This window comes from Prunus avium, chromosome 7 (assembly GCF_965620075.1).
Source record: "Prunus avium chromosome 7, drPruAviu1.hap1.1, whole genome shotgun sequence".
NCBI lineage: Eukaryota > Viridiplantae > Streptophyta > Magnoliopsida > Rosales > Rosaceae > Prunus > Prunus avium.
Window position 1 is genome coordinate 38,820,815 of NC_142290.1, and position 27,852 is coordinate 38,848,666.

The 27,852-nt window shown below is 37.3% G+C and overlaps 5 protein-coding genes across 12 annotated transcripts; 2 read left to right on the forward strand and 3 right to left on the reverse strand.

Annotated features, from left to right (window-relative positions):
* Positions 1-3,852: 3,852 nt before the first annotated feature.
* On the reverse strand, positions 3,853-9,200 carry PDE327 (FAD/NAD(P)-binding oxidoreductase family protein). 3 transcript variants are annotated; one of them, XM_021958368.2, is made up of 14 exons: positions 8,814-9,200; positions 8,645-8,707; positions 8,000-8,449; positions 7,780-7,851; positions 7,403-7,528; positions 7,085-7,294; positions 6,487-6,534; positions 6,215-6,370; positions 5,939-6,100; positions 5,256-5,349; positions 5,053-5,171; positions 4,899-4,943; positions 4,434-4,745; positions 3,853-4,280 (listed from the first exon to the last, which is right to left on the reverse strand). In XM_021958368.2, exons 1-13 carry the CDS (start codon positions 9,150-9,152, stop codon positions 4,512-4,514), a joined length of 2,118 nt encoding a protein of 705 aa, XP_021814060.1. In that variant the 5' UTR covers positions 9,153-9,200; the 3' UTR covers positions 3,853-4,280; positions 4,434-4,511. The 3 variants fall into 3 exon arrangements, with proteins under 3 accessions (XP_021814060.1, XP_021814059.1, XP_021814061.1); XM_021958367.2 differs by having other exon boundaries at positions 3,853-4,283; XM_021958369.2 differs by lacking the exon at positions 3,853-4,280 and having other exon boundaries at positions 4,607-4,745; positions 4,899-4,959.
* A 494-nt stretch (positions 9,201-9,694) lies between these two features.
* Positions 9,695-13,105, reverse strand: LOC110756888 (Ubiquitin-like superfamily protein). Of its 3 annotated transcripts, none has more exons than XM_021958371.2 (5): positions 12,868-13,105; positions 11,658-11,731; positions 10,882-11,067; positions 10,654-10,693; positions 9,695-9,933 (listed from the first exon to the last, which is right to left on the reverse strand). In XM_021958371.2, exons 2-5 carry the CDS (start codon positions 11,658-11,660, stop codon positions 9,851-9,853), a joined length of 312 nt encoding a protein of 103 aa, XP_021814063.1. In that variant the 5' UTR covers positions 11,661-11,731; positions 12,868-13,105; the 3' UTR covers positions 9,695-9,850. The 3 variants fall into 3 exon arrangements, with proteins under 3 accessions (XP_021814063.1, XP_021814064.1, XP_021814062.1); XM_021958372.2 differs by having other exon boundaries at positions 11,658-11,744; XM_021958370.2 differs by having other exon boundaries at positions 11,658-11,717; positions 12,868-13,104.
* A 399-nt stretch (positions 13,106-13,504) lies between these two features.
* On the forward strand, positions 13,505-16,587 carry LOC110756946 (uncharacterized). The gene is made up of 6 exons (XM_021958446.2): positions 13,505-13,943; positions 14,048-14,172; positions 14,360-14,456; positions 14,576-14,685; positions 15,151-15,225; positions 16,196-16,587. Exons 1-6 carry the CDS (start codon positions 13,874-13,876, stop codon positions 16,244-16,246), a joined length of 528 nt encoding a protein of 175 aa, XP_021814138.1. The 5' UTR covers positions 13,505-13,873; the 3' UTR covers positions 16,247-16,587.
* Positions 16,588-17,881: 1,294 nt separating this feature from the next.
* On the forward strand, positions 17,882-20,786 carry LOC110756913 (uncharacterized). 4 transcript variants are annotated; one of them, XM_021958402.2, is made up of 4 exons: positions 17,925-18,093; positions 18,467-18,531; positions 18,743-20,250; positions 20,470-20,786. In XM_021958402.2, the coding sequence occupies exons 1-4, from the start codon at positions 18,023-18,025 to the stop codon at positions 20,491-20,493; spliced, it is 1,668 nt and encodes a 555-aa protein (XP_021814094.2). In that variant the 5' UTR covers positions 17,925-18,022; the 3' UTR covers positions 20,494-20,786. The 4 variants fall into 4 exon arrangements, with proteins under 4 accessions (XP_088112209.1, XP_021814094.2, XP_088112211.1 ...); XM_088256085.1 differs by lacking the exon at positions 17,925-18,093 and adding an exon at positions 18,223-18,370 and having other exon boundaries at positions 18,750-20,250; XM_088256084.1 differs by lacking the exon at positions 17,925-18,093 and adding an exon at positions 18,224-18,370.
* Positions 20,787-24,181: 3,395 nt separating this feature from the next.
* Positions 24,182-27,325, reverse strand: LOC110756893 (Leucine-rich receptor-like protein kinase family protein). Its single transcript, XM_021958378.2, has 2 exons — positions 24,766-27,325; positions 24,182-24,668 (listed from the first exon to the last, which is right to left on the reverse strand). Exons 1-2 carry the CDS (start codon positions 27,323-27,325, stop codon positions 24,256-24,258), a joined length of 2,973 nt encoding a protein of 990 aa, XP_021814070.2. The 3' UTR covers positions 24,182-24,255.
* Positions 27,326-27,852: the final 527 nt, after the last annotated feature.

Consider the following 27,852-nt stretch of genomic DNA (forward strand, 5'->3'; position numbering starts at 1 on the left):
TGCAGTCCCACGTAATCATGCATGACTCAGGACCACATGGCGCAAATCAAAGAATTGCAGACGAGTTCTTTTCTTCTTATGTAAATGGTTTTTTAATCAAAATTTTGAGAGATAAATGTGTGTATTACTCCTTTTGGATATTTTATTTTTATTTTTAAATTCCAACAAAAGAATATGTATTGGCCCCAACTGTATTAATTAATTAATAGAACACTTGATAGAGGTCCGGGTCAAGATTGTGATGCTGTAACTGATTAGTTTTTCCTTTCATCGATGCTCTTATAATAAGAAATAAATTTGTACCCTAAGTAGTTTTATATCAACACTTCTGCCACGTAGCATGGCTAGGTAAGCAAATTAACCATTAATTTGAATGAAAATAAAAAAGCAAATTTTTAATAGCAAGTTAGCAACTCCTAATCTGTCTCACCAACACCAACTAATGTTTTTTTTTTTTTTATATTATATAAATAGGCAATATAATTTTATTAGATCAATAGGAATAACAGTACAAATGACACATACTGTAAGGGGAGTCATCCCAATAACAATATGGTAGACATGGGTAAAACTTCTCTAGTGACCTGAGCCAGCAGAAAAGCTAAAACGATCTGGAGAGAATCACTCTTGAAAATAACTTTTCTATAACCCCTCTCAACCACCATAATTTCCTTGAATCTAGTCTAATGACATTAAGGACAAAACTAACTGCTAATCAGGGCATGACTCTTCTAGAGAGACTAAGAACACCAAGCAAACTCAACTAAGTTTCTAGAATATTAAGAGAGAGAAAAACACATAAAACTCGTAGAGTTTCTGAACTTTATTGAACAAACTAAACTAAAATAAAAAACTAAAACAACGATAGCAAAAGGAAAACCAACCGCTGCTAATTTTCTTTTGGGAGATAACATAGAGAGCACTACCTAGTTATTCCAAGGCCTCAATGCACCAATGAGATAACCTTGTCTCCAGAAACTTATGAGCGAGTTATGCCAAGGGCAAATATGCAGACATTATTTATATGGTTAATGACAGTTTAATATCATGTAGTTACTCTTAAGACATGTTAGTCCCTATCTTCTCAATGTTTACAATTACTCACACCGACCTTTTAAATTTGTTACAATGTGGTTCCACCGTTAGGGTTTCTGTCAGATCTCCCCGTTAGTTACCTACGTAACACTATGAGTCCCACATTTCTATATAGCTAGAAATGGTCAAGGACTTATGTGAAGGAAAGATTAATTATTAGATATGGAAAAATGAAATGGAAGGAAGCCTTGTGGAATTAATTATATAAAGTAGATATTGATATATAGCTTGATTTAAGGTAACTCCTTTTGGAACCAGAGCTTAGTCTATTCATTCAGACCTTTAATCTATAGGTATTTCTGAATTTGCGGAGAGGATGGTTGAAGGTAGATTAAGATGTTTCATCTCTAAATTAAGCAATCGAAATATAATAAGCACTCAACTGCAAGTCTGCTACATGCGGTAGTAAACCAACAACTAGAAAAAGTGTTGCTATCTTGTATATTAAACACTAATGATATTTGTAAAAATTCATGGCCTAATTTGCTCCTCAATAAATATAATTTGGAAAAAAAGAAAAAGAAAAAAGAAAGCATGCCGTCCCATCTAATTTGGAAATGTACAAGGTTGTGCGAGACCGTAGCAGTTGAGCTGACCGTCCAGAACAAATCACTACGTAAATAAGACTTGGGACGGCCGTCTTCTGTGTCACCATCATTTATATGTATAGACCAAGAGCACAAGAATATTATTGTTATATTCTCTCCTCTGCTAATTTGTATGGATTAATACTTGGGTTTATCTTTGTAACCTACCAAAAGGCAAACTGGCAACAAGACGACTAGGACATTAGAGCTTCTAAGAGTCAAAATCAAGGATAACCTTCCATGCCAGAAATCAAGAAGAAGAAAAGGTTTCGATCTTAATTTCACTTTTAAAAATAGAAGAATTGACACCAAACCTAAAATAGAAAGATAATCATCTCTTTCTGTAGTGCAGCAGATGCATCAAGCATCAAGAAAAAGAAAAAAGGAAAAGGAAAAGGAAAAAGAAAAAGAGTGATGATGATGATGATGATTACAAGTTACAACAACTACCCTTATCTTTATTTTCCCTCCAGTTCAGAAAATTTGTATTAAAGGTAAAAGCAACTTCTGCTTGTCCTTCATTTTCTTCTTAATTTGCTTTTTGTGTTTCTTCTTAATTTGCTTTTTGCTTCTAAAGAAACCCAAGTCTACAAGCAAGCAGGGACCATGACATTGACAGCCGCAAGATCATTAAATTATGATATTGTTTTAACTAATAAGTCTAAGGTAAACACAAACCAGTATATGTATATATATATCTGCTGCTTTTAGCCGAAAGCTGGGACCTCCATTTACAGCTCAGAAGAACCACTTAAATCATTTCAAGCAGTGGAAGCTCATCATCTCCAGCACATATATATATATATATACTGGCCTGCATTTAAGGCCATTAAAAAATCAAAAGAAAATTTACCACCCTTGATTGAATACTGAAGCCACACTGTGACACTCACAAATGGCTTTGTGTTTAATTAATCTTCAACAGTAAGAGTACGACTAACCATTTGATCTGCAAAGCATAATGTATGACGTATCTATGAAAAAACAAAAACAATAAACTTGACAATTATGAAGTCTGAAGCAAAAGCACACAGAATTTTCTTGTGATAGCTGGGAGCCTGGGACGTGTGATGATTTGGACACATCATATGCTATGCAACACCATGTCTGCTAAAAAGTTAAAAACCATCAACATTTGTCCCATGTCTTTTTGGGTCTACCAATTTTCCTCCTTATTGTCGACTGTCTTCTTCTTGGCTCATTTTGCTTTAATTAGTTTCTTTTTTATTTTCTGAATTAATGAATATTAATTGTTCTCATCTTTTCCACCTCCAAATGAGAACAACCGGTCAGAAACAGAGACAATGTTTTGAGGAGGATACGTCCAAAGCAATAATTTCTTAACATGCATGCAGCTGCACAAGCAAGGCAATCCTATTCCTATTATTATCGAGCATGAAAATCAGAAAGAAATGATCTTGTTTTGTTTCGTTATGATTATTGGTTGATTTTCAGAAACAATTGCTTTGAAGGGAAACAGCATTAATTATGCATCGATTATGAGAACAAATTAATGGATATGTATATATATAATGCCATTTTTGATGAATTAATGAATACAATTTACAAAGACCAAACCAAATGATGGTTGCTCACTCTCATCATGATCATGATCATGTGGTGTTGTGTGGTGTGGTGGAATTATAATAATATAAAATCAAGGAGGAGAATCAAACCCATGATGATGATGATGATGATGATGCATAACATATGATATATTCCATTTCCATGCCCTTTTTCATGTCCTCCCCCTAGTGTAGTGTTGCTATGCGTCTAAGAAAAAGAAAAAGAAAAAGAAAAGTCTGCTAATTGAATATATTTGTGTTCCCATGTGATTAGAGTAGTAGTATTTATTTTATAATATGCGAGTAAAGGTTTATTATTTTGGAATATAAATAATTCAGATGGATGATTTTGTCGTTTCTCATTTTATTATATATTCACCGATTCTAGTTTTGTTTGGTTTCTTTCTGGTTCACATTGGATGCCTTGGCAGCAACAGTACTTGATACGGGAGCGAACACAATGCAATGCCTCTCAAGTTCAACTCATATTAATAAAATTCATAATTTTCTCCTCTCCTCCAACATGTTCCATGTTATAATGTCCTCCAGGCTCTATGCATGACGGAGTCAATTCAGACTGGTTGATTTCTTTTATTTGACATAGATACACCAAACTGAAATCTCTCTTTCATTCATTTGAACCACCTATTACAAATCGGAGAGTTTTTTTTCTTTTCTTGGCGAGCGAACAAATCGAAGAGTTAGATTTATGAAATCAAGCTCACACTGGAAGTACAAACAAGTTAATGTTGCTTGAAATGTTCTTATACCACCTTACACAGGGCTAGAGAACTACGTTCATGTCATGTTAGCAATCAACCTCCTCTTAGCTGCTTTTCTGTGACAACTCTTAAATCCCACTTCAGCTTTATATCAGATGCAAAAGATAGTAACCCATCATCATACACAAACCGGTCTCTGGCGGGCAGCAAAATTACATTTTTTCCATCACTGTTCTTCCAAATGCATCAACCAGCTTGCTCTACTACAGTACAGAATTTGAATCTTTGATGGAACAAGGAATCTTATCAAGCTGCTGCATACGCATAAGAACAGGAGGAAATATTAATATTAATCATCAATAACGTACTAATTCCTTCATGGCTTGTTTCTAAAGATGTAAGCACATACAAGCTCAAGTTTCTATAGAAGTCTGAGTTAATGCGAAACCAATGTTAATATCTACCTCAGCTCTTCGATGCAGATGATTGAGCCTCTTTTGCAGGGCACTTGGAACCAACTTTAAGAAACACCAAATATGTTTCTAGTACTCCAAATATCCAGCAGTCCGCGCCTTGCCCAAAATTGACTCTATGCCATCATTACACAGACCAAAATTCTTTGCCACTGCAAAACCAGCACACATGCCATCCACAGCTGCACTTACAATCCCTCCAGCATAACCCGCTCCTTCACCAACAGGGTAAAGACCTTTCAACGATGTGCTCTCATAAGTGTCAATTCCACGGGGAATCTGGATGGGAGAGCTAGTCCTAGTCTGGAAGCAGATTTAATGATTTTGTAATTGATTAAGATACTGACATCAATAACTATAATTCTTTGGTGGTGGTACAGACTATTTATTATGTTACATCCTGTTGACATAAAAAGAAACTAAAAGGGAAAATCAAATATAATTAACTGGGATTACCTCCACTCCATGAAGAAGGGCCTCTTTGGAGATAAAACCTGGTAACTGAAGGCTCCAAAGTCCGCAACAAGCCAAGTATAATATCAGTAATCATTTGTGCATTCATCACAAGTATTGAAGGTAGTTAACAATTACAAGAGAAGTAAAGTAAAACCTCTTTGTCAAACGCTGAGATTGAATGTTGCAAAGTCTCTGTTATATGAATGGGGAATATCTCGTGGAGATTTGCTGCCTTCACTCCTAGTCGATAACTTGAAGGTGGCACAGATGTCCCTGGAAAAAAAAAAACCAAAGAGCCAAGCTTAGCTTGCTGAACAATTGATGCAAAACTAATAAGAAATGGCATAGCAATCCTACCTGACAACTTATTGTGCAAAAAATCCGTAACTGTCTGCACAGGCACCACAAAATTTCCCCCTCCCATTCTAGCTGCTCTTTGCTCAAATTCCCTCTGAAAAAATTACAACATTAGAACATGTTATAATGCATTTCATCTGAAATTATGAATGTCCAACCAGGCCGAAAGACCCCTTTCTGCATGTTCTATGACATTAGCACAGCACTCAGAAGAGTTTGTTTCATATCATAGAGATGAAAAAAAAATTAGTCATAACAGCTGGTAGGTAAATAAAGGAATACAAAACTGCAGACAAAAGAACATCAGAAATACTAATGGTCCGTTTGGATGAGGGAAAATAACTTGCAATTTAACTAAAAGTCGGGAATTTAAGAGGAGAAATTGACAATTCCCTTGTTTGGAAACTTAAGCACGGAATTTACTAAATGACATGTGGAAAAAGTCGTGGAAATTGGGGCATCAAATTCCTGAGTTTAATTTCCACCAAAATAGGCGTCATTTCACAATTTTCATAGTGCCATTTACAAAATTCTGTCGTTTACAAAATTCGACATACATAAATCCAAACACTGAAATTTTCAATTGCCAGAAATTGGAATAATGGAAATCTAAATTCCGTCATTTTAGAATTCTATGTAATTTTCAATTCCTTCATCCAAACGGAGGGTAAGGGAAAAGTTACCTGAAACTCAACCCCTGCAAGAGGTCCATGGAGATTCAATGCATCAAAATCTTTCATTGAGACGGTTACAACAAGTGCAGCATTTGCCCACTTTGACGCACGTCTAGAAAATGACATGCCATTGATACAGATTTCAGATGGCTTTGTACCAGTGAGAACAACCTGCAAATACCATCTTAGTGACTCCTAGAGTAATATATATGATCATTCTTCACCAGACATTTGCAATGCAAATATGGTTCTGACCACCAGAAATTCAAAAACAGAAAAACATACCTGACCACCGGGACACATACAGAAGGAATAGCAACTACGACTTGTTGCCTGTAAAGGTTCATCCCCATCCTTTCCACTTGCATATTTGGCAACCTTGTAATCTGCCACTGGTACTTTACCACGTCCTCTCCGGACCTCAGTTGCCAGTCCAGAATACTGCATATTTGTTGTAAAAGGAAAAATCAATAAATAGTTACAAAGGGAAAAAGAATTTGCTTCACTTAATAACAATACATCCAAAAATTTCAAATGAAGCTGACAATGCAACCAACCTGTAAGCTGTTTATTACTTCTTGAGGATGCTCAATCCGCAAGCCAACCTGTTCAGCCAATTTAAGTTTTTATCAAGCTAACAAAATATTTTGAACCAAGCACTACACTTAATACCAAGGAAAGTGACTTCACACTAAAACATGCCAAATTAGCCACCAAAAGGATGCTGTACATAATTCCAAGAACAAATATGGAAAGATGACATCTCATTCTTCTGGCAGGAACACCATATCGAGAGGGCAAAAAAGCTTTCCTTTGTTGCATTTACTCCTCCAACTACACTATGTCAGTATCGGTATAAATGACCTTTCCCTCATGTTCGGCTATATTTAATGGATATAATTATGTCATCGACTTCCTTAATCCTACACTCTGATCTCATGTGATCTTTGGACACAATAGTAGTGCCAGAAACTTCTGGAAGACAAAGTATTGGATATAATTTAGGTTACAGTGGCCAGTTGATTTGGAGGATTCACGCATCCAATAGATTCATAAATAGATAAACAACAAAGTTTCTTTGAATAATCTCTATGAAAGGGGTTTTGACCAAAAATAAATAAAAATCTATATGAAAGGGGGAGAAAAGGAACTCACAGCAAAATCTTTTGGGACCAAGTCTATGTTATGAGATAGAAGAGTTTGATAGATATCACGTGCAGAATGCCCAACAGCTAGAACAACAGCATCATATCCCCATTTCTGGGTATTAGACTGTCTGTCAACCGAATCCGAAACTTTGACACCCACAACTTGTCCGTTATCTACAAGGAGATCATCTACCCTCATCCCAAATTTGATGGTAACCTGAGCATGCCAAAAAACAATTATTAAAAGTATAAGAAATGTAAGCCGTAAGCAACATAAATCTAATAATATGCATTTGATTCAGCTAGAAAAAAAAGTGTCACTAACACCCAGATTTTGTAGATGTTGCCGAAAATTGCGAAGTAATGGAATCAATCTATCTGTCCCCAAATGAGGCTTTCCATCAACCAAGATTCCCTCAGGAGCTCCGAAGTGAACTAAAGTTTCCATAACCTGAGAAGTAAATAAATCTGAATCAACCCACATAAAGGATGGGTAATGGCTTAGTGATACTAGTCACCTGAGAGAGAGAGAGCGAGAGAGAGAGAGAGAGAGAGAGAGAGAGAAAAGGCTACATTGTCTATTATCCATGCCTTGACAGCTCTATATTTCACCGTCCAAATTACATAAAGGGAAGACAATCAAAAGGAATTTTTTTTTTTTGTAGAAACAAGACAATCAAAAGGATAGAGAATGGTTCTGACCGCCAAAACACTGCCACTGTTTCTTCCAATCCTAGTCACCAGCTTTCCATCACTCCATGTACCTGCACCACCCTGCCATGAATAAGTCCTCGATAAATGACTCAATGGTAACCATGTGTATATGCGTGTCTGTGTGTGTAACATAAAGGCACATGTTTTTATCGAGGCAGGAAAACAAAGATAAGTAAGAGCACAAGGTGAATCAAGTTATAAGTATAACCTCCCCAAAGCAAAAATTGCTTTCCGTTTGCAACATTCGGCGGACAACCAGAGCACCAATGTCGCGGCCCCTTTGTTCAACGGGCTGACCTCTTTCTATTAACGTGACATCTGCACCAAATTCTGCAAGAACAAGGGAGGCAAACAACCCTGATGGTCCACTACCCACCACTGCAATTTTTGGTTTTCTAGCCGTCGGATGCGTGTATAATCCTTGGGACCCATTGTTCATGTTGTGCGCACTTTCTCTTGAAACTGTACCTTGATGTACATTTTTAAAGCCAAGTATGATACTGATCAAATCTCCAGATTTATTTGCTTCAGGCATGTGTTCTACCAGCCCAACTTTAGGCTGCAACTCAGAAATGAAATCCCAAGCCCGAGGCTCTAGACTCAGAAGTTTGTTGACATCCATTTCCACAACGTACACGAATTTGGGTTCTTTCAGCCTCTACATAAGAAATAATAAGAGGAAGAGAAAAGCGAATTACTTGATTGATGGGTAACCAAATTGAAACTAGACCAACTTTGCTTTTACCATTTAAAACAATTTCACAGACAGATAGGATGCAAATGGCCATTTCTGCAAGACTTTAACTTCCTAACATCAATCAAAAAAATTTCCATGACACGCAACATATCATACCTTCCTTGCATCAAAAGATTTCCGAACCACCGTGAACGCCTCTGTCGGCAGCATTGAAGCAACCTGAAATGAAAGAGTGGCAACAAGATATGATGAATGTAAAAAAAATGTAGCAACTTGCACAAATGCTTCTTCACATAGACAAAAGTGCTGCCCCAAATGCTTTTACCGGAAACTCGAGCACTTTGGCAATCTGTTCAAGCAGGCCCTCGGAGACGCCGAGAAAGTCCTTTCCAGGGTCCTTGTGGACGGGAACTCCGAGCTTGGAAAGCCTCCAAATACCCGCGAACTTGTTCTTCACGTCCCCTACGATTTCCTGGTGCTTCAATTTGAGCTCCTTCTTCTCTGATGGGTACCTCTGTTTGCCGGTCCTCTTGGCGCTGAGGACTCGGAGTGTTTGGCGACGATGATAAGGGAGTGCACGCATAGGGATATGGTTTGGAGGGTGGAGACACTGGACATGGAGGTGGACAGAGCCAAGCTTGGAGTTAGAGGGAAGGAGGGACATGGCTTCAGTTTACACAGAGCTCTGTGGAGACCGGAGAGTCTCGCGCTTCTGACTAATGAGCTTTGGTTTGGGATAAGGAATTAATACGACATGGCGTTTGTCCCACATGCCACACGTACAGTACGACCCACACGTGAGAAGTGATAAGACAACACAGCCGCGCGGCTATACTATTTATAAAAATAAAAATAAAAGGATCCACCTATCGCCTGGTGCGTGTTTTTGTGAAAAGAGCGGCTATACACTATAAATAGAATTTTGTATTCTGCTTTTTCATTGGTCTAGGAACTTTTGACTATCAAATTTTAATTTTAATTGATTTATTCTCCATCATTTAAAGTCATAATTTTTCTGTTTACCCCCAAAGAAAAAGTCAGATTTTTTCTTAATTGTTCATTTAAAGTAGGACTAACAACTTTTCTCTATTTATCTTATTTCCAATGAGCGGGATCAATTTTTTCTTGTATCATTGCAAATCTTCTTTTGTTATTTCATATAAATACTACTTCATGCTGTCAATTTCATGGATGAAATGTTTCATCTACAGACTTTTAACAGAACTCATTTTTGAAAATTATTGTCCCACAAATCCCAGCACGAGCAGGAAACAATATAAGCAGATGGACTATGGCGGCCATTGATAGGTTGCAGGCTTGCATTGCAGCTCGTGAGCTTTTTCCGGAGCAAGATTTCCGACTTCACCAATTGCCTGCATCTGCATCACGAGGTTGATAGAAGTCGTCTGCCCGTACAATGTTGATCTCTTCAAACTCATTGTCATCTGGAGGCAATAGAGAAAAGTTTTATTAGGCTGCTCCCAAGCAAACATAAGATAAAAGTCAAGACACAATCTGGTCTACCTAATATAGAAGTAGAGCAGTCGCTCCCATCAAACTTTCAAGCATAAAAACTAGTAGGGCGGATAATACAAATCAGTAACAAGTCGTCTAAAGACGTTGTAACTGTGTCTTATGAATAAATCCAAGCTCAAGCAATGATAGAACTATACAAAAATCGTATACAAATTAATCAAACTATAGCAAAGAAAAAAGAGAAAAGACTGCCTTGCCTACTCCCTTGTCATTTTCACACATCATCAATTGCCGTTCTCATACGATAATGATTGTATGAAAGCTTAATTAATTAGGAAAAGCCAACTTCATCAGAACTTAACAAAAACATGACTCAATCAAAATGATCCTCAAACAGTGTCTGAAATACTTCAGACCACAACCCGACTCTTAAGAAAGAGCACCCCCCTAAACTTTTTCCCATCAAAGTAGGCAACTCCTCAATCTTTGATGTCACATAACTCAACTCATGGTAAGATGCCTTCTGCCCATGAAACTAGGTAAAGTTATACTTTTCTTTTATATTAGATAATCCAACCTTCTAATCCTTGTTTTCAAAGACTAACTTAGATGAGCCAGCAGTGAGAATAATACAGGTAAGATGCATAAAACTAGAGGGACCAAAAAACCAAAAGGATAAGAGATTCAACCTTTTCTCAAGGTCAGTGCCACAACGGCGTCATTCTCAACCTGAAAAGACATGAACATATCATTGAAGACATCATCCACTTTTGGAGCTCAATGAACATAAAATTTTAGAACGTCAATGTGATGAAAATTGGCTGTAGTAGTGAATCTCTAAGTTCAAGTGAGTGAGAGAGAGAGAGAGAGAGAGAGAGAGAGAGAGAGAGAGGTGAACTGTACTTTTTGTTTCATACCTTCTGATCTGCCAATGACTTTGAATCCTCCAGTACTTCCCCAGTACTGACTAGGATCAAGCGCTGATCACTTACCGGTTGATCAATAAGATCATGCAACTTTTGCTTAATATCTAAACTTGTCTCAGTTGGTTCACACTGGATAAAGTAAGTTGTCTTACTACGCTTAACACGGATATACATGGCCTGGAAAAAAAAAAGAGACAAACAAATCAGCATACAGTTTTTTTCACTAATAATCAACGAAACATTGAAACCACTAATCTTTTCCTTTAGTCTTATATTCCATACAACTTTCTCTAAAATCAAACCAAAGTAATGGCCAAAATCAACAGCAATTTTAGTCCAAACGCAAGACTAACATTGCTTTACTTGTGAAATTACTTAAACGAAGACACATTGTATCATGTTCCACAAGTTGGCAGCATTTGCTTCCTCCAATAGGGGAAGACGTGGATCTGCTATAAAGTCAGACATGAAAGCCATATTTGAAGGTTGTTCACACGTTGTAATTGTTTTAACTTTGTATTTCAATACATTCCTACTCTATTATATATCATGTAACTTTGATCACCAATTGAATTTCAATTAGACGATCAAAACGATCCCCCAAGTTTTCTCTAAGCACAATCTCCTTACAGTATAATGATTTATTAGCAATTAAATAGATAAACAAAGTCCCTATCCCCTTAACTCACTTCAGGATTAATTTATCAATTATCTTATGTACCAACAATGTAACGAAATGAAAGGGATAAAGAGAATCATGTACACACCATTCTTCAACTCTGAACTGAATAGGGGCAGGAGGACTCAGGAAATCTCTCTTCAATACACTGCCAAGGAAATCCTGTTAAACAGAACTAAATATGACATGTTGATGTTATGCACCACAAAATTAATCACATAATTTAACAAGAAGATAACTATTTGATTTACTTCACTTGCAATTGTATGCAATTGTATCCTACTAACTTTTCCGATATTTTTTTAAGATGAAAAAAGAAAGGATAGTATTAATTAATTCCATCCCTTATACTTTTCCTTAATTTCTCATAATTAAACAAACATATACAACCTCTTACATAAGGAAGGGATGAAGGAACCGAAGCATGTACATTGTGAAAGGTAAATTTGTTGGGAACTGAATCATTTCCATAGATTACAGACACAAATTATTGCTTCAACTTGGTATTTTCAGGATGATACAGACCTCAAGAGCAATCAGCAAGCATACAAAATCAAACATTACTCTAGAGTCTAGAGTTGCCCAGTGCACAACAGATACAAACTTAAATCTGCAGTGTGGAGTGTGGACATGTCAAACTTCGAGTGAGAGTCAAACACCAATCAAGAGAAAGTAAAGGATTGAAGAAAATTCATGAAACAAAATCAAATTCAAACCACTATAGAAATCCAAAGAAACAAGGATTGTGGTAGTAGTGAATTCAGGCGAACACAATAACACAAAGCCGCATGTGTTTCAATTGTTGTTTTTGTACAACTTTTTCTCACTCTTACGCATAGTTGCTCTCTTCTGAAACATGGGGAAGCTTTTTGGAGCTTCCCGTCGAACATGTGGTGGGCAACTCTTTTGCATATGTTGCACTCTGCCGCATTTGTCTCTCGTTTTCTCACTCTTTCGCATATGTTTCACTCTGCTGCTGAAACATGGGGAAGCTCTTTGGAGCTTCCCGTCGAACAGCTGGTGGGCAAGTCCAAGGGGTCACACCAGCAGCACACCAGGACCTACACAGCCACTTTCATGGCTGCCAAGGGGTCGCTTGACCCCAGTGACCCCATGGTGGCTCTGCCACCAAAGTTCTATTTTTTATTGAATTGAAAGAAAAAAAAACTTGAACCATTAAAAAATAATCTGGGTATTTTGTATCCACTATGAACATAGAAAGAGAGAGACGAAAGGATCGATTTTGAGAAATATTAATCATTTTATTGTTTGCTAGTAATGAGTTAAGATTCTCCTACCTCGAAGCGGTGGCTTTGTTTTGCTGGCCAAAGTCTACGGTCAGAAATCAACTTCAGCCTCTTTCTTTCGCTGTCCCTGGCTGCACTCGAATCAGGTTCTCCTACGTCTGACGACTTTCCTGTGTTTGGCTGCTGACTCAGACTTATCCCTCCACCGGTCAGGTTGATTCTTCTCTGGTTTTTGAGTCTGGTAGAGGCAGCAGGCAGTTGTTATCTCAGACGCTAGAGAAAACACAAAAGGGTATATTTTTGGGAAATTCACTATTATACCAAATATAGGGGCTCAAATTATAAAAAATTCTACATGAAATGGACTTTAAAAACACACCAAAAACTCATTTACAATATAATAAATAGGCTTTTAACTTCTTGTAAATTATAAAACTGCCATCAATTTCTTAAAACAAATCTAACCCAAAAATCTCATAAAAATATCTAAAATACTCAATAAGGCATCAAAGTAATTTAATAATCAAAATTAAATTCAATTGGACCAGTTATTATTTTTTGAATTTGTTTATAGAAATTAAATAGTATAGAATTTATCTATGCTAATAAAGAATATATAATTAAATATTCACAGTCATACTGCAAATATTTATTATAGGATCCCTAATATCTTATTTATTATAGGAGCCGGCTTACCTTCCCTAATCTAAAACACCGGTTTCTCTTTAATTAATTGCTTTTAAGCAAATCTCCCATCTCTCTCTGTTGTGGGTATGATTTACTTGGTGTTTAGGTAGACAGTGAAAATATCAATCGGTGCCTGTTGTTTTCGGCTGGATTAAGTCTAAACTTGCATCCAAACAAGGCAGAGAAAACCAATAAACCACATTAACTCCATCACCGGTCAACCTGTGACCGGCCCGGCTGGCTGTTGTACCTTCAAAGGTGGCAGCGGCTTAACAAGCGCTTGTCTTGTCAGTTCAGCAGCTGCTCGTTAGGGCTTTCCACTCTGCTTTCAGTAGACTTCACCGCACCCAATCGCCTCTTCCTCTCTACCATGGGCAACACATCCTCGATGCTCACTCAGTACGACATCGAAGAAGTCCAGGACCACTGTAACCACACATGTAAGTTGCTAATCCATTCGCCAATTTCTTAGTTCCCCCTTGTGGATCAAGGAGCTTAGTATTTCTGAGCTGTCGGATTTAATTTAATTTGATTTGATTTGAAGTTTCGCAGCAGGAGATAGTTTCTCTGTATCAGAGGTTCTGTCAGCTCGATCGCAGTGGCGGAGGTTTCATCTCCGCCGATGAGTTCTTGTCCGTACCTGAATTCGCCGTCAATCCTCTTTCTCAGGTACAAACACATGAAGGATTAAAGGTTAAATCTTTTTATAATGTGACGTAGATCATTGGCTGAAAACTTGGGCAGTAGATTTCAAAGATTGATGCTTTATTTTGATAGAGCACACCATGTGATCATGTATTGGCGAACGATGCAAATCTTTTATATGACTAACTATGAAGTGCTGTAAATCTTTCAGAGATTGCTGAAGATGTTGTATGGATTGAACTTTAAGGAATTCGTAGCTTTCTTGTCAGCATTCAGTTCTCGTGCAACCTTGCAGCAAAAAATTGAGTGTAATATTTCTTTATTAATGTGTCACTTCAGAAGTATGTGGCTACTATGAGCTTTGCTTGCTTGCTTGCTTTGTTCTCTATTTCTGAGTTGCAGTTTGGGGTGTCTATCTGTTTTGCAGTTATTTTTAAGGTATATGATTCAGACTGCAATGGGAAAGTCGCATTCAGTGATATGTTGGATGTTTTACGGGATTTGACGGGGCAGTTCATATCTGAGCAACAGAGGGAGGTTGGTTTCTATCACAAATTTGCCTCCATATTTTATTTCTCTTATGCTCTGATTTGGGCTTGGTAACGAGGCTTGAGGCACTTGAGTTTATGCATCTAGGATTTGGGCTTTGTTTTAAAGTTATCCATCAAAAGTAGTCTGGTTTTCCATCTAGGATTCAGGTTTCATTTCAGAGATGATGTCACTCGGTTCTTGGGCAAAGTAGGGGAAAATTATTATAATCAGAAATCAGAAGACTGACTACCTTCATGAAAGTATCTTCTTTGAGACCTAGTTTCCAAATACAACATATTGGTTTTCTTAATACAAGAAAAAATAAGAAGTAACTGTTGAAAACATGACTTTCATCTTTCTTCATACAAGATTAATACATTTATACTGCTCTGAAACTTTTCATTACAAAGTCTGAGAAGGTGCCGATTTATGTGTTTGATATAGTGTTTATGCGTTTACATCTTTCTGCAGCAAGTGTTAACCCATGTCCTTGAGGAATCAGGCTATACAAAGGATTCTTTGTTAAGCATATCTGACTTTATGAAGGTACCACAACATTATAAGTTCTGTCTAGTAATTAATGCGCGTTATTGTAGATATATAACTAGTCCGGTCATTGTCTTGCATGACCTCACTTGTATGAGTTTCATTACTCCGCTTAGCTTGTTTCATCTTAATGATTGCGTTATGAATTTTGAATCGCTTGACTAGTATAACTCTGTTTGATGCTGCCCTTTCTAATCATGCCATAGAAGACAATGAGATGTGCTCTGATTAGTATAACTTGGGTTGCTTTTGGAAGCAATTTTTACAATGTTCATGGAATCATGGATTGAATAAAGGAAAGAGAACTTTGATTTCTCATTTCATTGCCATGCATGGAGTTCAAGGGTATGGGTATGGCATTAATCTGTCAGATTTTCATTAAGAATAGAAGTTATAGCTGCATTTACCTTTGCAACGGTCTTAGGTTATTCACACACAGAGAGATATCTCTATGTATGAGAAGGGCTGGGTTGCTGGGGATGGAGGTCCCTCTAAATTTTTTCTGAAGTTATTAAGTTATCCTCATTGAAGTCACACTATTGTTGGGTCTAGCATAAATGCGATAAAACTTAGTGTCATGCTAGAATGACTTGAAGGTTTATATCCCAAGAAGTTGAGATGTTTTTGTTTCCCCTCTGGTTTGCTTTTCTGTAAACATTTTTTTAACTTTTGTTGATATTCCTATGTGTTATGGTCTTGGAAGTACCAAAGAGTGTAAAGCAACTTAGTTTTCTATTTTTACCGTTTTCTTTTCTAATCAGACTAGTAAATACTTTTGGAAACATTATTTGAAGTATGCATCAGCTGATTTGTCATTTCCAATTCACATCTGAAGGGAATTTTCTTCATCTGTCTATGAAATGATTATACTTGCATTAAATTCCTATTTAAGCAATAAATTTTGTAGAAAGCATGTATATTAGCTGAAAATAAGTAAACAATGTAACAGTTTATTCCTCATTGTTTACAGACTCTTTGCAACTCTGATTTGAAGATGGAGGTTGAGGTTCCTGTGGATTGAAATGAGACTGACAAATCTCAAAGTTAAAGTTGGTCAGGGTTAAAAGCGAGAGGCACAACGTCCACTGTGTGTTCCTTGTGAGTCTGTAGAACAGTATAAGCACTTATGCGGGAGTGTGGCATTGCTCGTTTTACCAACTAGTTCGTAGAACAGTAGCACAATGTATTTTCATTACACAGCTTTGAGCCTTTAGAATTACGTAGCAGATGGCAAATGGTTGATTGCTAGTTCTTCTGCTTGTTGAATAACGTAATTTATGGACAGTTTTCTGCCGTTGGACTTAGGGACAAATGGTTCCTTAATTTTCAGATGCATCATGATGCATGGCATTGGCATTCAAATCCGTGTCCACCATTCAGATAAAGCTAACCATGCTGATTAGATATTCTTCTTCTTGAATCATTTCTGTTCGTGTATCCTTTTTCTTCCTTTCATAAGATTTGGCTTAAGCAAGGCTTAGCAAAGTGGTTAAGAGTCTGTGGTCCTGGGTTCGAGTCCCCCTCCCAATATCTCTTGTATAAAAAAAAAATTGTCTTTGGCTTAACGTCTCTCTCTTATACTAAATCCTAGTACTTTATCAGTGAGTGGGTTAAAGTAACTGTAAGACCAACTGGAATCTGGATCGGAATGAAGCCCGCCATAATGAATTTATTCTGGGCCATGCTTATTCTTGAATTATTATTGCCCTTTTTTCTTTATACTTTGTTGGCCATTAATGAAAATGTCAAGCACGCCTGTGCTTCTTTCTTTTCTTTGCTAATTACTTTTGCGTAAATTAAATATGAAAAAAGAGAGTATAATCCCATCCAGCCATCCTTAATGTAACATGTCCTACGTAATAAGAATAGCATGATGCAGGCAGGTATCATGGCTGTATCATGTGCATAACCAATAAAACTGAGAAGAAAGACAAAAAAAACGTACTGGACCACGTACAAGAAGCTATTTTTATCATTTATTTTCCCTGTATGGACTTAGACTAAACTTGAGATTTAAAATTTTAAGTGTCACATCACATGTACTAAAATTCCAGGGCGATAAAAGAATCGATACAATGTGAAATGAAGATCCAGGGTGTGTTTACTATTACCATCGTGCCCATTGGATTCTGATAAATCATGATTGTTAAAATAGCATAGTTGACCCCTCCATGATCCATCCAGATGGGAAGGGAGATAAGGATTTACCCAATAGGGGATACAATAAGAAAGAAAACTGAGTTTTTTTTTTTATACGGGAAAGAAAACTGAGTTGACCAACCTATTTAAGTAATCTATTTTTCGTATATATATATGTAACATATATGAGATGGTCGGTGTGTAGTCGCCAAAAGAAGAAGAAGAAGAAGAAGAAGACCTCCTGCCTCGCCTGCTGGCCCATGTATTCTAATTTGTAGCCGTTAAACTAGCTACTAACGACTTTTTGAAAAATCGAAAGGACCCTTTTAATGACGGTTGCGGGGCAAAAGCAAGAAGTGGGGGCCCACCTTGCTATGATTAATACAATTGGATTTTAGTCTATTGAGGAGACAGTGATTGATTGGTGGACAAATTGGAGCTCTAATCGGGCAGGATATGTTTTTATAGGGACAAAAAGGTAAGAACGACCTCGTTTCGATTGATCTCAGTATTTGGTTGGTAGAAAAGAGATTGTCTCTGGCAATGTCATGTATCAAGCATCCACCACCTTCGTGGTTACAAGGAGGCAAAGGGCAGTTTTGTTTCTTAACCTATTCATTCAATTCAATGCCTTTCTGTTTCAGATATTTCAAAATGAATGCTGCTGCTTTATAAGGAAGCCAAAACAAGCGCCAAGCTGTTGCTGGCAAACACGAACATTCATTTTTGGTATGTATACCTTAGCCTTTTCTGTATTTTCCATAAACAAAATTAAAAAATTAAAAAATGAATGAAGAATTTAAAACCTGGGAAGCTATAAGCACTCGCGATATTTCTTTGCTGCTTCCTATTTTGTCATTGAGTGCACATCAGAAAAAGTTGGATTTGTTTTTATGCCTCTTCCATAAGAGAAAAGCATGAATGGGTTTCATTCCATTTTGTAAACCATAGAATTGTCCATTTCTGGTATCTTCTTAATTCATTGTTCCGGAGAAACAAGTTTCATGTAATTTGTTTTCTAATTCTTTTTTATTTTCTTCTTCTTCTTCTTCTTCTTGTAGCAGAAAAAATAAAAACTTGACAGGTTTGATTCTTTCTGCAGTGATTTTTCTCAACTGCGTTTTGTTCTGAGGATCAAGTTTAGGCCTTCTTCTGCACAACCATCAGGTATTTTTTTTTTTTTTTTTTGTGAGTGGAAATCAGGTTCTTGGATTAGGAAAATTAACTGGAGTTGTATTCACTTTATCTAGGCACTAGTGTCTATCTCATTGTTCCTGTGGCATATGATTGATTCAATTTCACTATTTGCTACGTGAATCTTGAAGAAGATAATGGTAATTCTGAATAGCTGATGAATTTGCACTTGTTTTGTTCCTAGAATCCAGTCTGATTTCTCCTCTATTAACTGAGATGGCCGAGGGTAGTATGCCTGGGATGCCTGAAACTGATATAACAGCCCTAACTGAAGCTCTTTATGCTCAACAACAACTATTGCAAAAGCTTTACTCTGAACTGGATCAGGAAAGAGAAGCATCATCTACTGCAGCTGATGAAGCTCTATCCATGATACTGCGCCTGCAAGGAGAAAAGTCTGCCATGAAGATGGAAGCAAGTCAATATAAGAGATTGGCAGAGGAAAAGATATGTCATGCTGAGGAAGCTCTTGCGATATTTGAAGATCTCATTTATCAGAAAGAAATGGAAATTGCTTCTCTTGAGTTCCAACTTCAGGCTTATAGGTACAAACTTTTAAGCATGGGTTGCAGCACTGAATTAGGTGCCGGTGAAAATGTATATCCAGAGAATTTGTTGTTTCAAAGAAGTGATCTTGGCAATGCGGAAACAGGTGTTAGTGGGACTATAAGAAGAATCAACTCTCTGCCTCCACTTGAACTCAAGGAATTCCTCAACAAGAAAAGCACTATGGATAAAGAAAGAGACAGAGACAGAGACAGAGACAGAGACAGAGACAGAGAAAGAGAAAGAGAAAGAGAAAGAGAAAGAGACAGACCCATGATCCCTAAGCCAGAATGTGTTACAAAAAAAGCAGAGAAAAAGGTGGACCAGGAAGTCAATTTCCAGAGCTTAGATGTAGAGAAGAAATCAATAAATTATGCAGGTGGGAACATGAATACAATCTGGGAGCAGATTAAGAAGTTAGATGCACGAGTGAAAGAGATATCAGATTGTAAAGACTATGGTAGGGAGAAATCTTTACTCTTGAAGGGTCCGTCCAGGACTTGTTCATTACCCCCAGTTCCAAAAGTAAGCATAAACACATCGCGTAACCCAACAAGCGAAGAAATTATTGCCAGTTTGGATAAGCTTAAGCAAAGTGGGATTCTACAGGAAAGGGAGGCAATTGCTAGTCCTTCATGCTCCTCAAGCGTCCATGATGTTTTTGAAGTCCCACAAAGTTATGAGAATACTAAAGCTTGTGAAGGTGAGAAGAAAGAACTTAGTAAGTTGACTGTGGAAGTCGAGAACAGGCTGGGAAAGCCAGATTTGGTGTTGGATGAGACCAGTGAAATATATGCTAAAGATGAAACAGACAGGGTAAGGAAAATTTTGCATTGCAAGAAGCAAGAGAATAAAATATTTAAACCAAGAGATGGAATAAGTACTGCTGACTCTAATTTGAGGGAGAGATTGGCTGGGGTTACTGAATCTCAGCAAGCCAAATTTCAACAGCTTTGGAGGAGAATAGAGCAGCTTGAGGGAGAGAGAAATAATATAAGGCAAGAAATTAGTCATGCAGGAGAAGAGGAGTTGAAGCTGTTTCAGGAGATACATGAGCATCTTAATTTAATACAGTCTGAAATGCGTAGTTGGAAGCCTAAGAAACCCCCTCGGCAGGATGACGAGCCCTTGCACTCTGTTATGGAGGTATGACCTTCTTGTTTTTTCCTTAGGGTATTTACTCTCTCTCTCTCTCTCTCTCTCTCTCTCTCTCTCTCTCTCTGCTGTGGACTGTGATACACATGCACATACACTTTTAGTTGTGAGGGTCTTTGAGCATGGCTTGCAAAGTATAAGCTGGAATGTTGGTTCACCTTGAATGCAAAGTTTGATTACTTATTCCCAAATCTCAATTTTATGGAACAGGCAATGCTACACTTTTGGCTTTGACCAAGCAATTCAGTGTCGCTGATGAACTTCATGCATCATCAGTTTTAAAGGTGCTATGCAGAAAGGATTCCGTAAGATTATCTTTGACCTTTTCTTCTCCAGTGGGTGGTGTGAACTAATAAATTAGATTCTTTGATTTGATTTGTATAGCTCCTAATACATTGTAAAATTTTCAATCTGTACATTGAGTCTTACTACAGTACAAACAAATCTTTCTTCCGAATTAGGATTGTACAAGGAATGCTTTCATGTACATTTTATTATTTTGAAATTGAGATGCAGGTTGTAAGTGATATCAGGAGTTCTTTCTCAACATAGATACCATGTTTTACATTTTCCCTCCATAAAAAAAAGGTTACATGACACATTCAACTTTTGAGCATAACTGCAAGAAAGCTTCTGCATACATTCAACATTAGAGTATTGTCTTATTGTTTATAATCAGATCATAACGGAAATCAGTTGAGTGCCCTTGGTGTATCAGAATTTCCGGCAGAAATCTCCCTACCTCCTTTTGTTTTCTATACAATCTTCATGAGATTAAAACCAACTCTGCAATAGGGAGTGTTTCCATGAAAGAGTAATCATGTAATAGTGACCGCAATTAGGTCGTAGAAGACAGTGTCTCATTTTGAGCATACATAACCACTAGGTCAGATTTCAAGGCATGCCATGGCCTGGAGTATTTCCCAGGAAATCTAGTTGATGTTTAATTCCAGAAAACTGGAGTGATAAACTTTTAATAGTGGAAAGATATTAATAAAACGCGTGGGAATTTAGTATATTGGGAGAAATTTAATGCAAGAGGTGCTTTCCTATGAGGATCAAGAAGAACTCAGAAAAAGGAGGCTATTCCATAGTCTATTTGTTATCTCATTTCCTCCCAAATGATTAAGTATCTTGACGAAAATTCTAACTTAGAAGTTATGCCTTCAAGATCGTTGGGATCCTAGCACAGCAAGGATAGGATATAGAAGGGAGATAACCTAAATTGCAGATATGCCCATTCATTCATCTCTTTGCTCACATGGGCTAATGAAAGTGGATGATATGTTGGAGGAAGATAGTATAGACCAAGCAGAACTGCCCCAAGGAACATCATTTATTTTGCATGTTTTCATCTTGTCACCTTGTTTGATCATAAGAAGGATTTCACAGTGGTGAAAAGAACAATTACTAAAAAGTTTAAAAAGAAAACGTGAGACTTGTCTTTACAGGGTCCATGTTTATATTGCCAAAGTAGTTTGTGTTGGGACATTACACAAGTGATTGGACTAATTCTATTTTCAGTATTGTTGACCTTTATTGCAATGCTTTCTTAGGCATGTAGTCATATATAGATCTTTCATTTTAAAACTCCAGATTTCTTCACAACGTGCCAACCATCGATGAAGGGAAGTTGAAGTTGTGAAGGTTGCATATTGGATTTATGGATTTGTAAGTCTTAACTTGTTCGAATTCTTCGCATGGAACTGAATAACTTGTTACCAAAAAACTAACTTTTTTTCGCAAGCACTTTTATTAGGGCGGAACCACACTAAGTGCCAGTTTGGCATTGCTTATTTGGGGTAATAAGTGATTTTTTAAAAATTTTGGGAAGCCCAGCCCGTTTGGTAAACTATGAGAAAATCACTTATTGGTAAAAAGAGAGAAAGCTATAAGGGAAAGCAGCTAATGAAGTGCTTTCATTTTCTGATTATGCGGGAATTAGTTTCGAAGAGGCGCTAGGTTTAATGATTATGCGGGAATTATTTTCTGATTACGCAAGAATTATTACCAACAACACTCTTAACAAAAAGTTTACCAAACGCCAAACTGCTTTCTCTCACAGCTGATTTATCTCACAGCAAATTTGACAGCGATTATTTTCACAGCACAGCAATGCCAAACTGGCCCTAAGGGCTACAGTGGGGTGTAGCCTAGTGTGGTTTTTTAAGAAAAAAAAATATATTTATATATTTAACTTATTTTCAATATTTTCAATCTTTGTCATTTTACTTTTATTTATTTTTATATTACTCCATTGACTTAAGTTTACAATGTAAATAAGGAAGTACCCCACATTTGGATTCAAATAAAAATACTAGAAAATCAAATTCCCACCAAATCAAAATATGAAAAATCGGTTTTAGTGCAAAATACGATTTAGGCTAAAAATGATGGCTCATTAGGTCAATATATACTTCATACTAAAATCCCATAAAATCAAGTTTTCTTATTTGATGTGTGAGGAATAAAAGCCGCCAAAAATTATCTTGAGAAAATTATTATTCCGAAAACCCATTTTTCATGCTTAGTCAATATTTTTACATAAAACAATTTTTCATGTATGATATGAATGCATGAAGGAACTAAGGTCAATCTAGGTAAAAAGCTTTAGATGTTCAATCCACTATGATGTTAAACCCTATTTGGTTTATGTTAAAACTTATTGAAATTTAGTTTATGGAGCTATGAACTAGCGTGGTTTATATGGTTTAATGTTTACTTTTATTTCTAGAAAGACTACAGAAATTGTAAGTACCAAAAAAATTAATCATTAAATTTTAAGCTAATAATTTTAGCTAGCCCACCCGTTAAAAAATTCCTGGTTCCGCCCTTGCTTTTATATCAAGGACGTAAAATAGAGATTCTTCATTTGAGGATTACATCATTTGATTAACTTATTGAGGATTACATCATTTGATTAACTTTCACTGAAAGATTGCTGAGTTCCAAATGTTTAGATTATGCATTGCATATGTAAGTCAAGAATAAATTTTAATTTAAAATAAGAGTTTTGCAGTGATTCAAGAGTTAATTTATAATGAAGAGACAGGAGTTTCACTTGCATTGCACATAGTATTAGTGGGGTAGTTTTCTGTGGAGATCACCTAAAAACAGATGGATGCTTGAAGTAATATTTGCTTGTGGAGGTCACCATCTTGGAGCACCATGTCACATTGGCCTTCCCCTTTCATGCACAAAGAAGAGTTTGGCATGTAATTCTTTACTGCAAGTGGAACGAGCACTGTGTTTTATCATCGTTTGCACCTACCCACCCCTAAAGCTTCTTTTCATTTCTTTTAATATCTGACCAGCACATCGTTTATTTATAGTTAAACGAAAGTGCCTGAAGTTCTCACCTTCTGCAACAGTATCTGCAATCAAGTGAAGAGTTCCTGCAGTTCTACAAAAGTTCTGCATTTCTAACACGTATGAATAAGATGCAGAAATGCCAAGGAGGAGGAGAGGTACGTGATCCAATTGAAGAGGCTGCAAGTAGTGGATATCGAATCATCAGACTCAGTAAAGTTTTTAAATAAAATATTTGAACAGATGAAAGAAAGTATGAAAGCATTAGTAGTAGGGTAGGCCAAAAAGAGAACTAAATGCCTTTTTGGACTGTGGATATCAATCTTATTACATGAATTAGTTCTATTATTGAAGTACTGAGCAACAAAGTCTGTGTTTGGATGGTTCTGATATGAAGCAAGCACTAGTTTGTTGACTAGTGAAAGAAACTCTTCTTTATGCTTAGCTTAGTATAACTTTTTACTGAATTCTCATGTCAGCTCTCGGACAAAAGGTTACGAGAAGGCAGTGAAATGCAGTCTGAGTTGCATAATAATACGGTCGAATAAGTATAAGACATGGTTAAAAGTTAAAACAAGTAAGAAAACAATTGCCAATTGCTTTAACCAAAAATTGCAAATAAAAATCAAACAAATGAATTCAATTATCAGACATGAAGGTTCAAATTCAATGAAACTACTTCCATCACTATCCCAGAGACAGTGCATCAACTTTAAGGCCAACTTCTTCAATCAACAGTGATGAAGGATTGGAGATATATTCCTTCACCCGACCCATTTCATGAGCTACATCTTGCATACTTGGTCTCATTGAAGGATTGTACTGTGCGCACATAAGGCCAAGCTCAATCAACTCCAGAACAACATCCCACCATATTTTGTTATATTGCTTAGGCATTGAATCTGGGACACACCTATCTATCGCTTGTTGAACTATAGAATCAACCCTGCTGGGGTAGTGACTTTTTACCCATTCATGCAAGCTTGAACCTTCATGAAAAAGGACGTCGGTTGGTCGCCTTCCTGTAACAATTTCTAACAAAAGGACCCCAAAACTGAATACGTCTCCCTCAATAGAAGCGCATTTTCCCATCCCATACTCTGTATTTGGTCAAGTCATTGAAGGAAAATAGGTACATATTAGAAATGTAAAATCACCATTTTAGCAGTAACACTGACAGAAAACAAAAGTACATACCAGGAGCAATATAGCCAATGGATCCGCATAACAAGCCATCTGCTGAACTGAAGGATGTTGAGTCATTCGTTGGAATATTCTCATCACTGCCTTTCACTAATCTTGCAATTCCAAAATCAGTAACCAAAGCCGTCATGTCATCATCTAGTAGAATATTGCTTGGTTTGAGATCACAGTGTACAACTCTAACAGGAGAATGATGGTGTAAATAGGCCACTCCTTCAGCTACATCATTGCAGATGCTCACCAACTGAATCAAGTTCAACCCATGGCTCAATCCATGGCTTGAGTAAAGATGCCTCTCCAGGCTCCCGTTTGACATCAATGGCAGAACAAGAGCCTTAAAATCCGGCCTACTGCAAGCTGTGATGATTCTAATCAAATTTCTGTGCCTAGTCCTCTTCAGGACTTGGCATTCCCTTTTAAAGCTTCCTAAAATCTCTCCATCTGTCTTCAAGTCCAATACCTTCACAGCAATTACTGAGTTATCTTGAAGGACACCCTTATAGACATGCCCAAACCGGCCTGCACCAATCAGGCTTGAAGCACTGAAACCACCAGTGGCTTCAACGAGCTGCTCATATGAGATTCTTGGGTACTTGAGTTCTTTCTTCTCTTCTTCTTCATCATCCCGCAAATCCCCATGGTCAAAAATTGCCAAGTGCCTTTGGAATTTTGACCTGTGCATGAGGGGGTAACCGAATATGCAAAAGATGGGAGTGATAAGTAATGACAGGAGAATTGACAGAATAGCCAAATGATGAGCATGTTTTTTCCGGCAGTTTGGCAGGCCTTTTATTGATCCACAGAGACCAACATTTCCGAGGAAAGAGTCTATGGTGAGTGAAGAAAAGGCCCCCTTGCTTGACACATTCCCAGGGAAGTTGTTGAAAGAGAAGTTGACTTTCTTCAGAGTTAAAGAATCTTGCAGAGATTCTGGTATTTCTCCAATCAATTGGTTTGAAGATACATCAAGTTTTTGAAGATAAGGCAACTTTCCTATTGAAACCGGAAGAGGTCCTTCTAAGGAATTTACCGAAAGGTTGAGGTACTCAATGGCAATGCAGCTCCCAAGTTGTGATGGGATTGTGCCAGAAAGATTATTGGAAGATAGGTCAACTGCTAGCACCATGTCCATTTTGCTCAACTCCATTGGTAATGGTCCATGTAAGTGATTACTAGACAGGTTCAAGTATAATTTCAAGCTCCTCAGTCCTGCAACTTCACTAGGAATTACCCCTGAAATTTGATTGTGAGAAAGGTCTAGAATCTCTAAATTGATGCACTTTCCCAGACTTGGTGGTATGGTTCCTGAGAGTTGGTTCTCATAGAGCAAGAGCCTTCTTAACTGGGAAAGGTTTGCGAAACTATCTGGAATTGAACCAGAAAGCTTGTTTTTCGATAAATCTAGAAGGCCTAAATGAGGAATGTCGCCAAGAGCGGGTGGAATCTCACCAGAGAATGAATTGTTGGACAAATACACCCTTTCTAGCTTTGTCATTTGGCACAGTTTGGGTGGGATGGTTCCATTCAAAAGGTTACTAGACAAGTTTAGCAGGGTGAGATTGACAAGGTTTGAAATTTGAGGAGGAATTGAACCATAAAGAAGATTAGCATCTAAATGAATTTGTACAAGATTGGTAGAAAGATTACCAATAATAGGAGGTATCTCTCCCCCAAGATTATTTCCAGCTAATTCAAGCTCTTGAAAGTTAGAGGCATTAACTAAAGAAGTTAAAAAAGGTTCAAGGTTAGTGTTACCATTATGGCTCACAAAGCCGTTGTAGGACAAGTAGAGGTACTGTAATTGTGGCATTTTCTGTATAATCTCCAATGGCAACTTCCCACTAAGCATGTTAGACTCCAAATCAAGCCATTCCAGTCCTGAGGAGTTTGCAAGGGCTGCAGGAACCTGACCTACAAGATGATTGGACCACAGTAGAAGAAACCTCAACTGTTTAAGCTTACAGCCATCTGCTAAAGGGATTTTTCCGCTTAAAGAATTGTTAGAGAGGTCAATGTACTGCAAAGAAGAAGAAGAATGATTGCAGAAAAGTGTCCCTGGAATTTCACCCTCGAGCCGGTTGCTTCCCAAATCAAGATATACTAATTTGTGAAGAAAACCAAGTTCAGCAGCAATGTTTCCTTCAAGAAGATTGGAAGACAAGCTGAGCTGTCTAAGGTTAAACAGAGAGCCTATTTCTCCTGGAATGTGACCTTCAAATAAGTTTCTTGACAAGTCAAGAATGGACAAGGAAGAAAGATTAGCAAGAGCCGGAGAAATGGGGCCCCTGAGAGACCTTCCACTAAGATCAAGCTCTACAACTTGGTCTCTACCCTTGTTGCACCTGATGCCTGACCAATTACAAACATGAACACCCAAAGAATTCCAGTCCTCTAAAACATGCTGGGGGTCCGAAACAATCGCTGTCTTGAAAGAAAGCAACGATGCCTTATCTCTCATTGTTTGAGCATTTTCTTGGCCCAAAACCACAGCCAAGAAAATGATCAAACAGAGCAAATTAAACAAGGAAAACCTTTGAACACCAATCATGATCATATCAATCTTCTCCAAGCTAAATTTTTTGAAGAAATTGATGAAAACAAAGTGATCAGAAAAGAAAAAATATATATAAAAGAGTAGTTCTGGATGGCACAGGAGAAATGCATGCACCAGCTGCATGAGCTTGAGATTAAGATAATGAAAGCTTGGAGATGTCCAATGCCAATAAGTAAGCAAAGCAATGCTTGGAAAAATTTGAAAATCTTGTGCCTAACTGCCGTTTGATGGAGTGGATGTACGTTTGGCGCCTGTGATCTTTGACTTTAAATCCCACCAATAGCGTTCATACAATTGTGTGCGTGTAACATGCCAAGTAAGCAACGTTAATGCAGTCCATGTCAGCACTGGCAGGCCTAAACATTTTATTTTATACTTAGCTTTTGTTCATGAATTTATCTAATCGTATTAGTATTATGTTGTTGGTTTAGAGATGTGAGCGCAGAGATTAGTGGATGCTGTGCTGTGGGGAAAAGATAATATTGGTTAATAAGCACGCTTGAGGAAGCTGATGTGGCAAGTGGGTG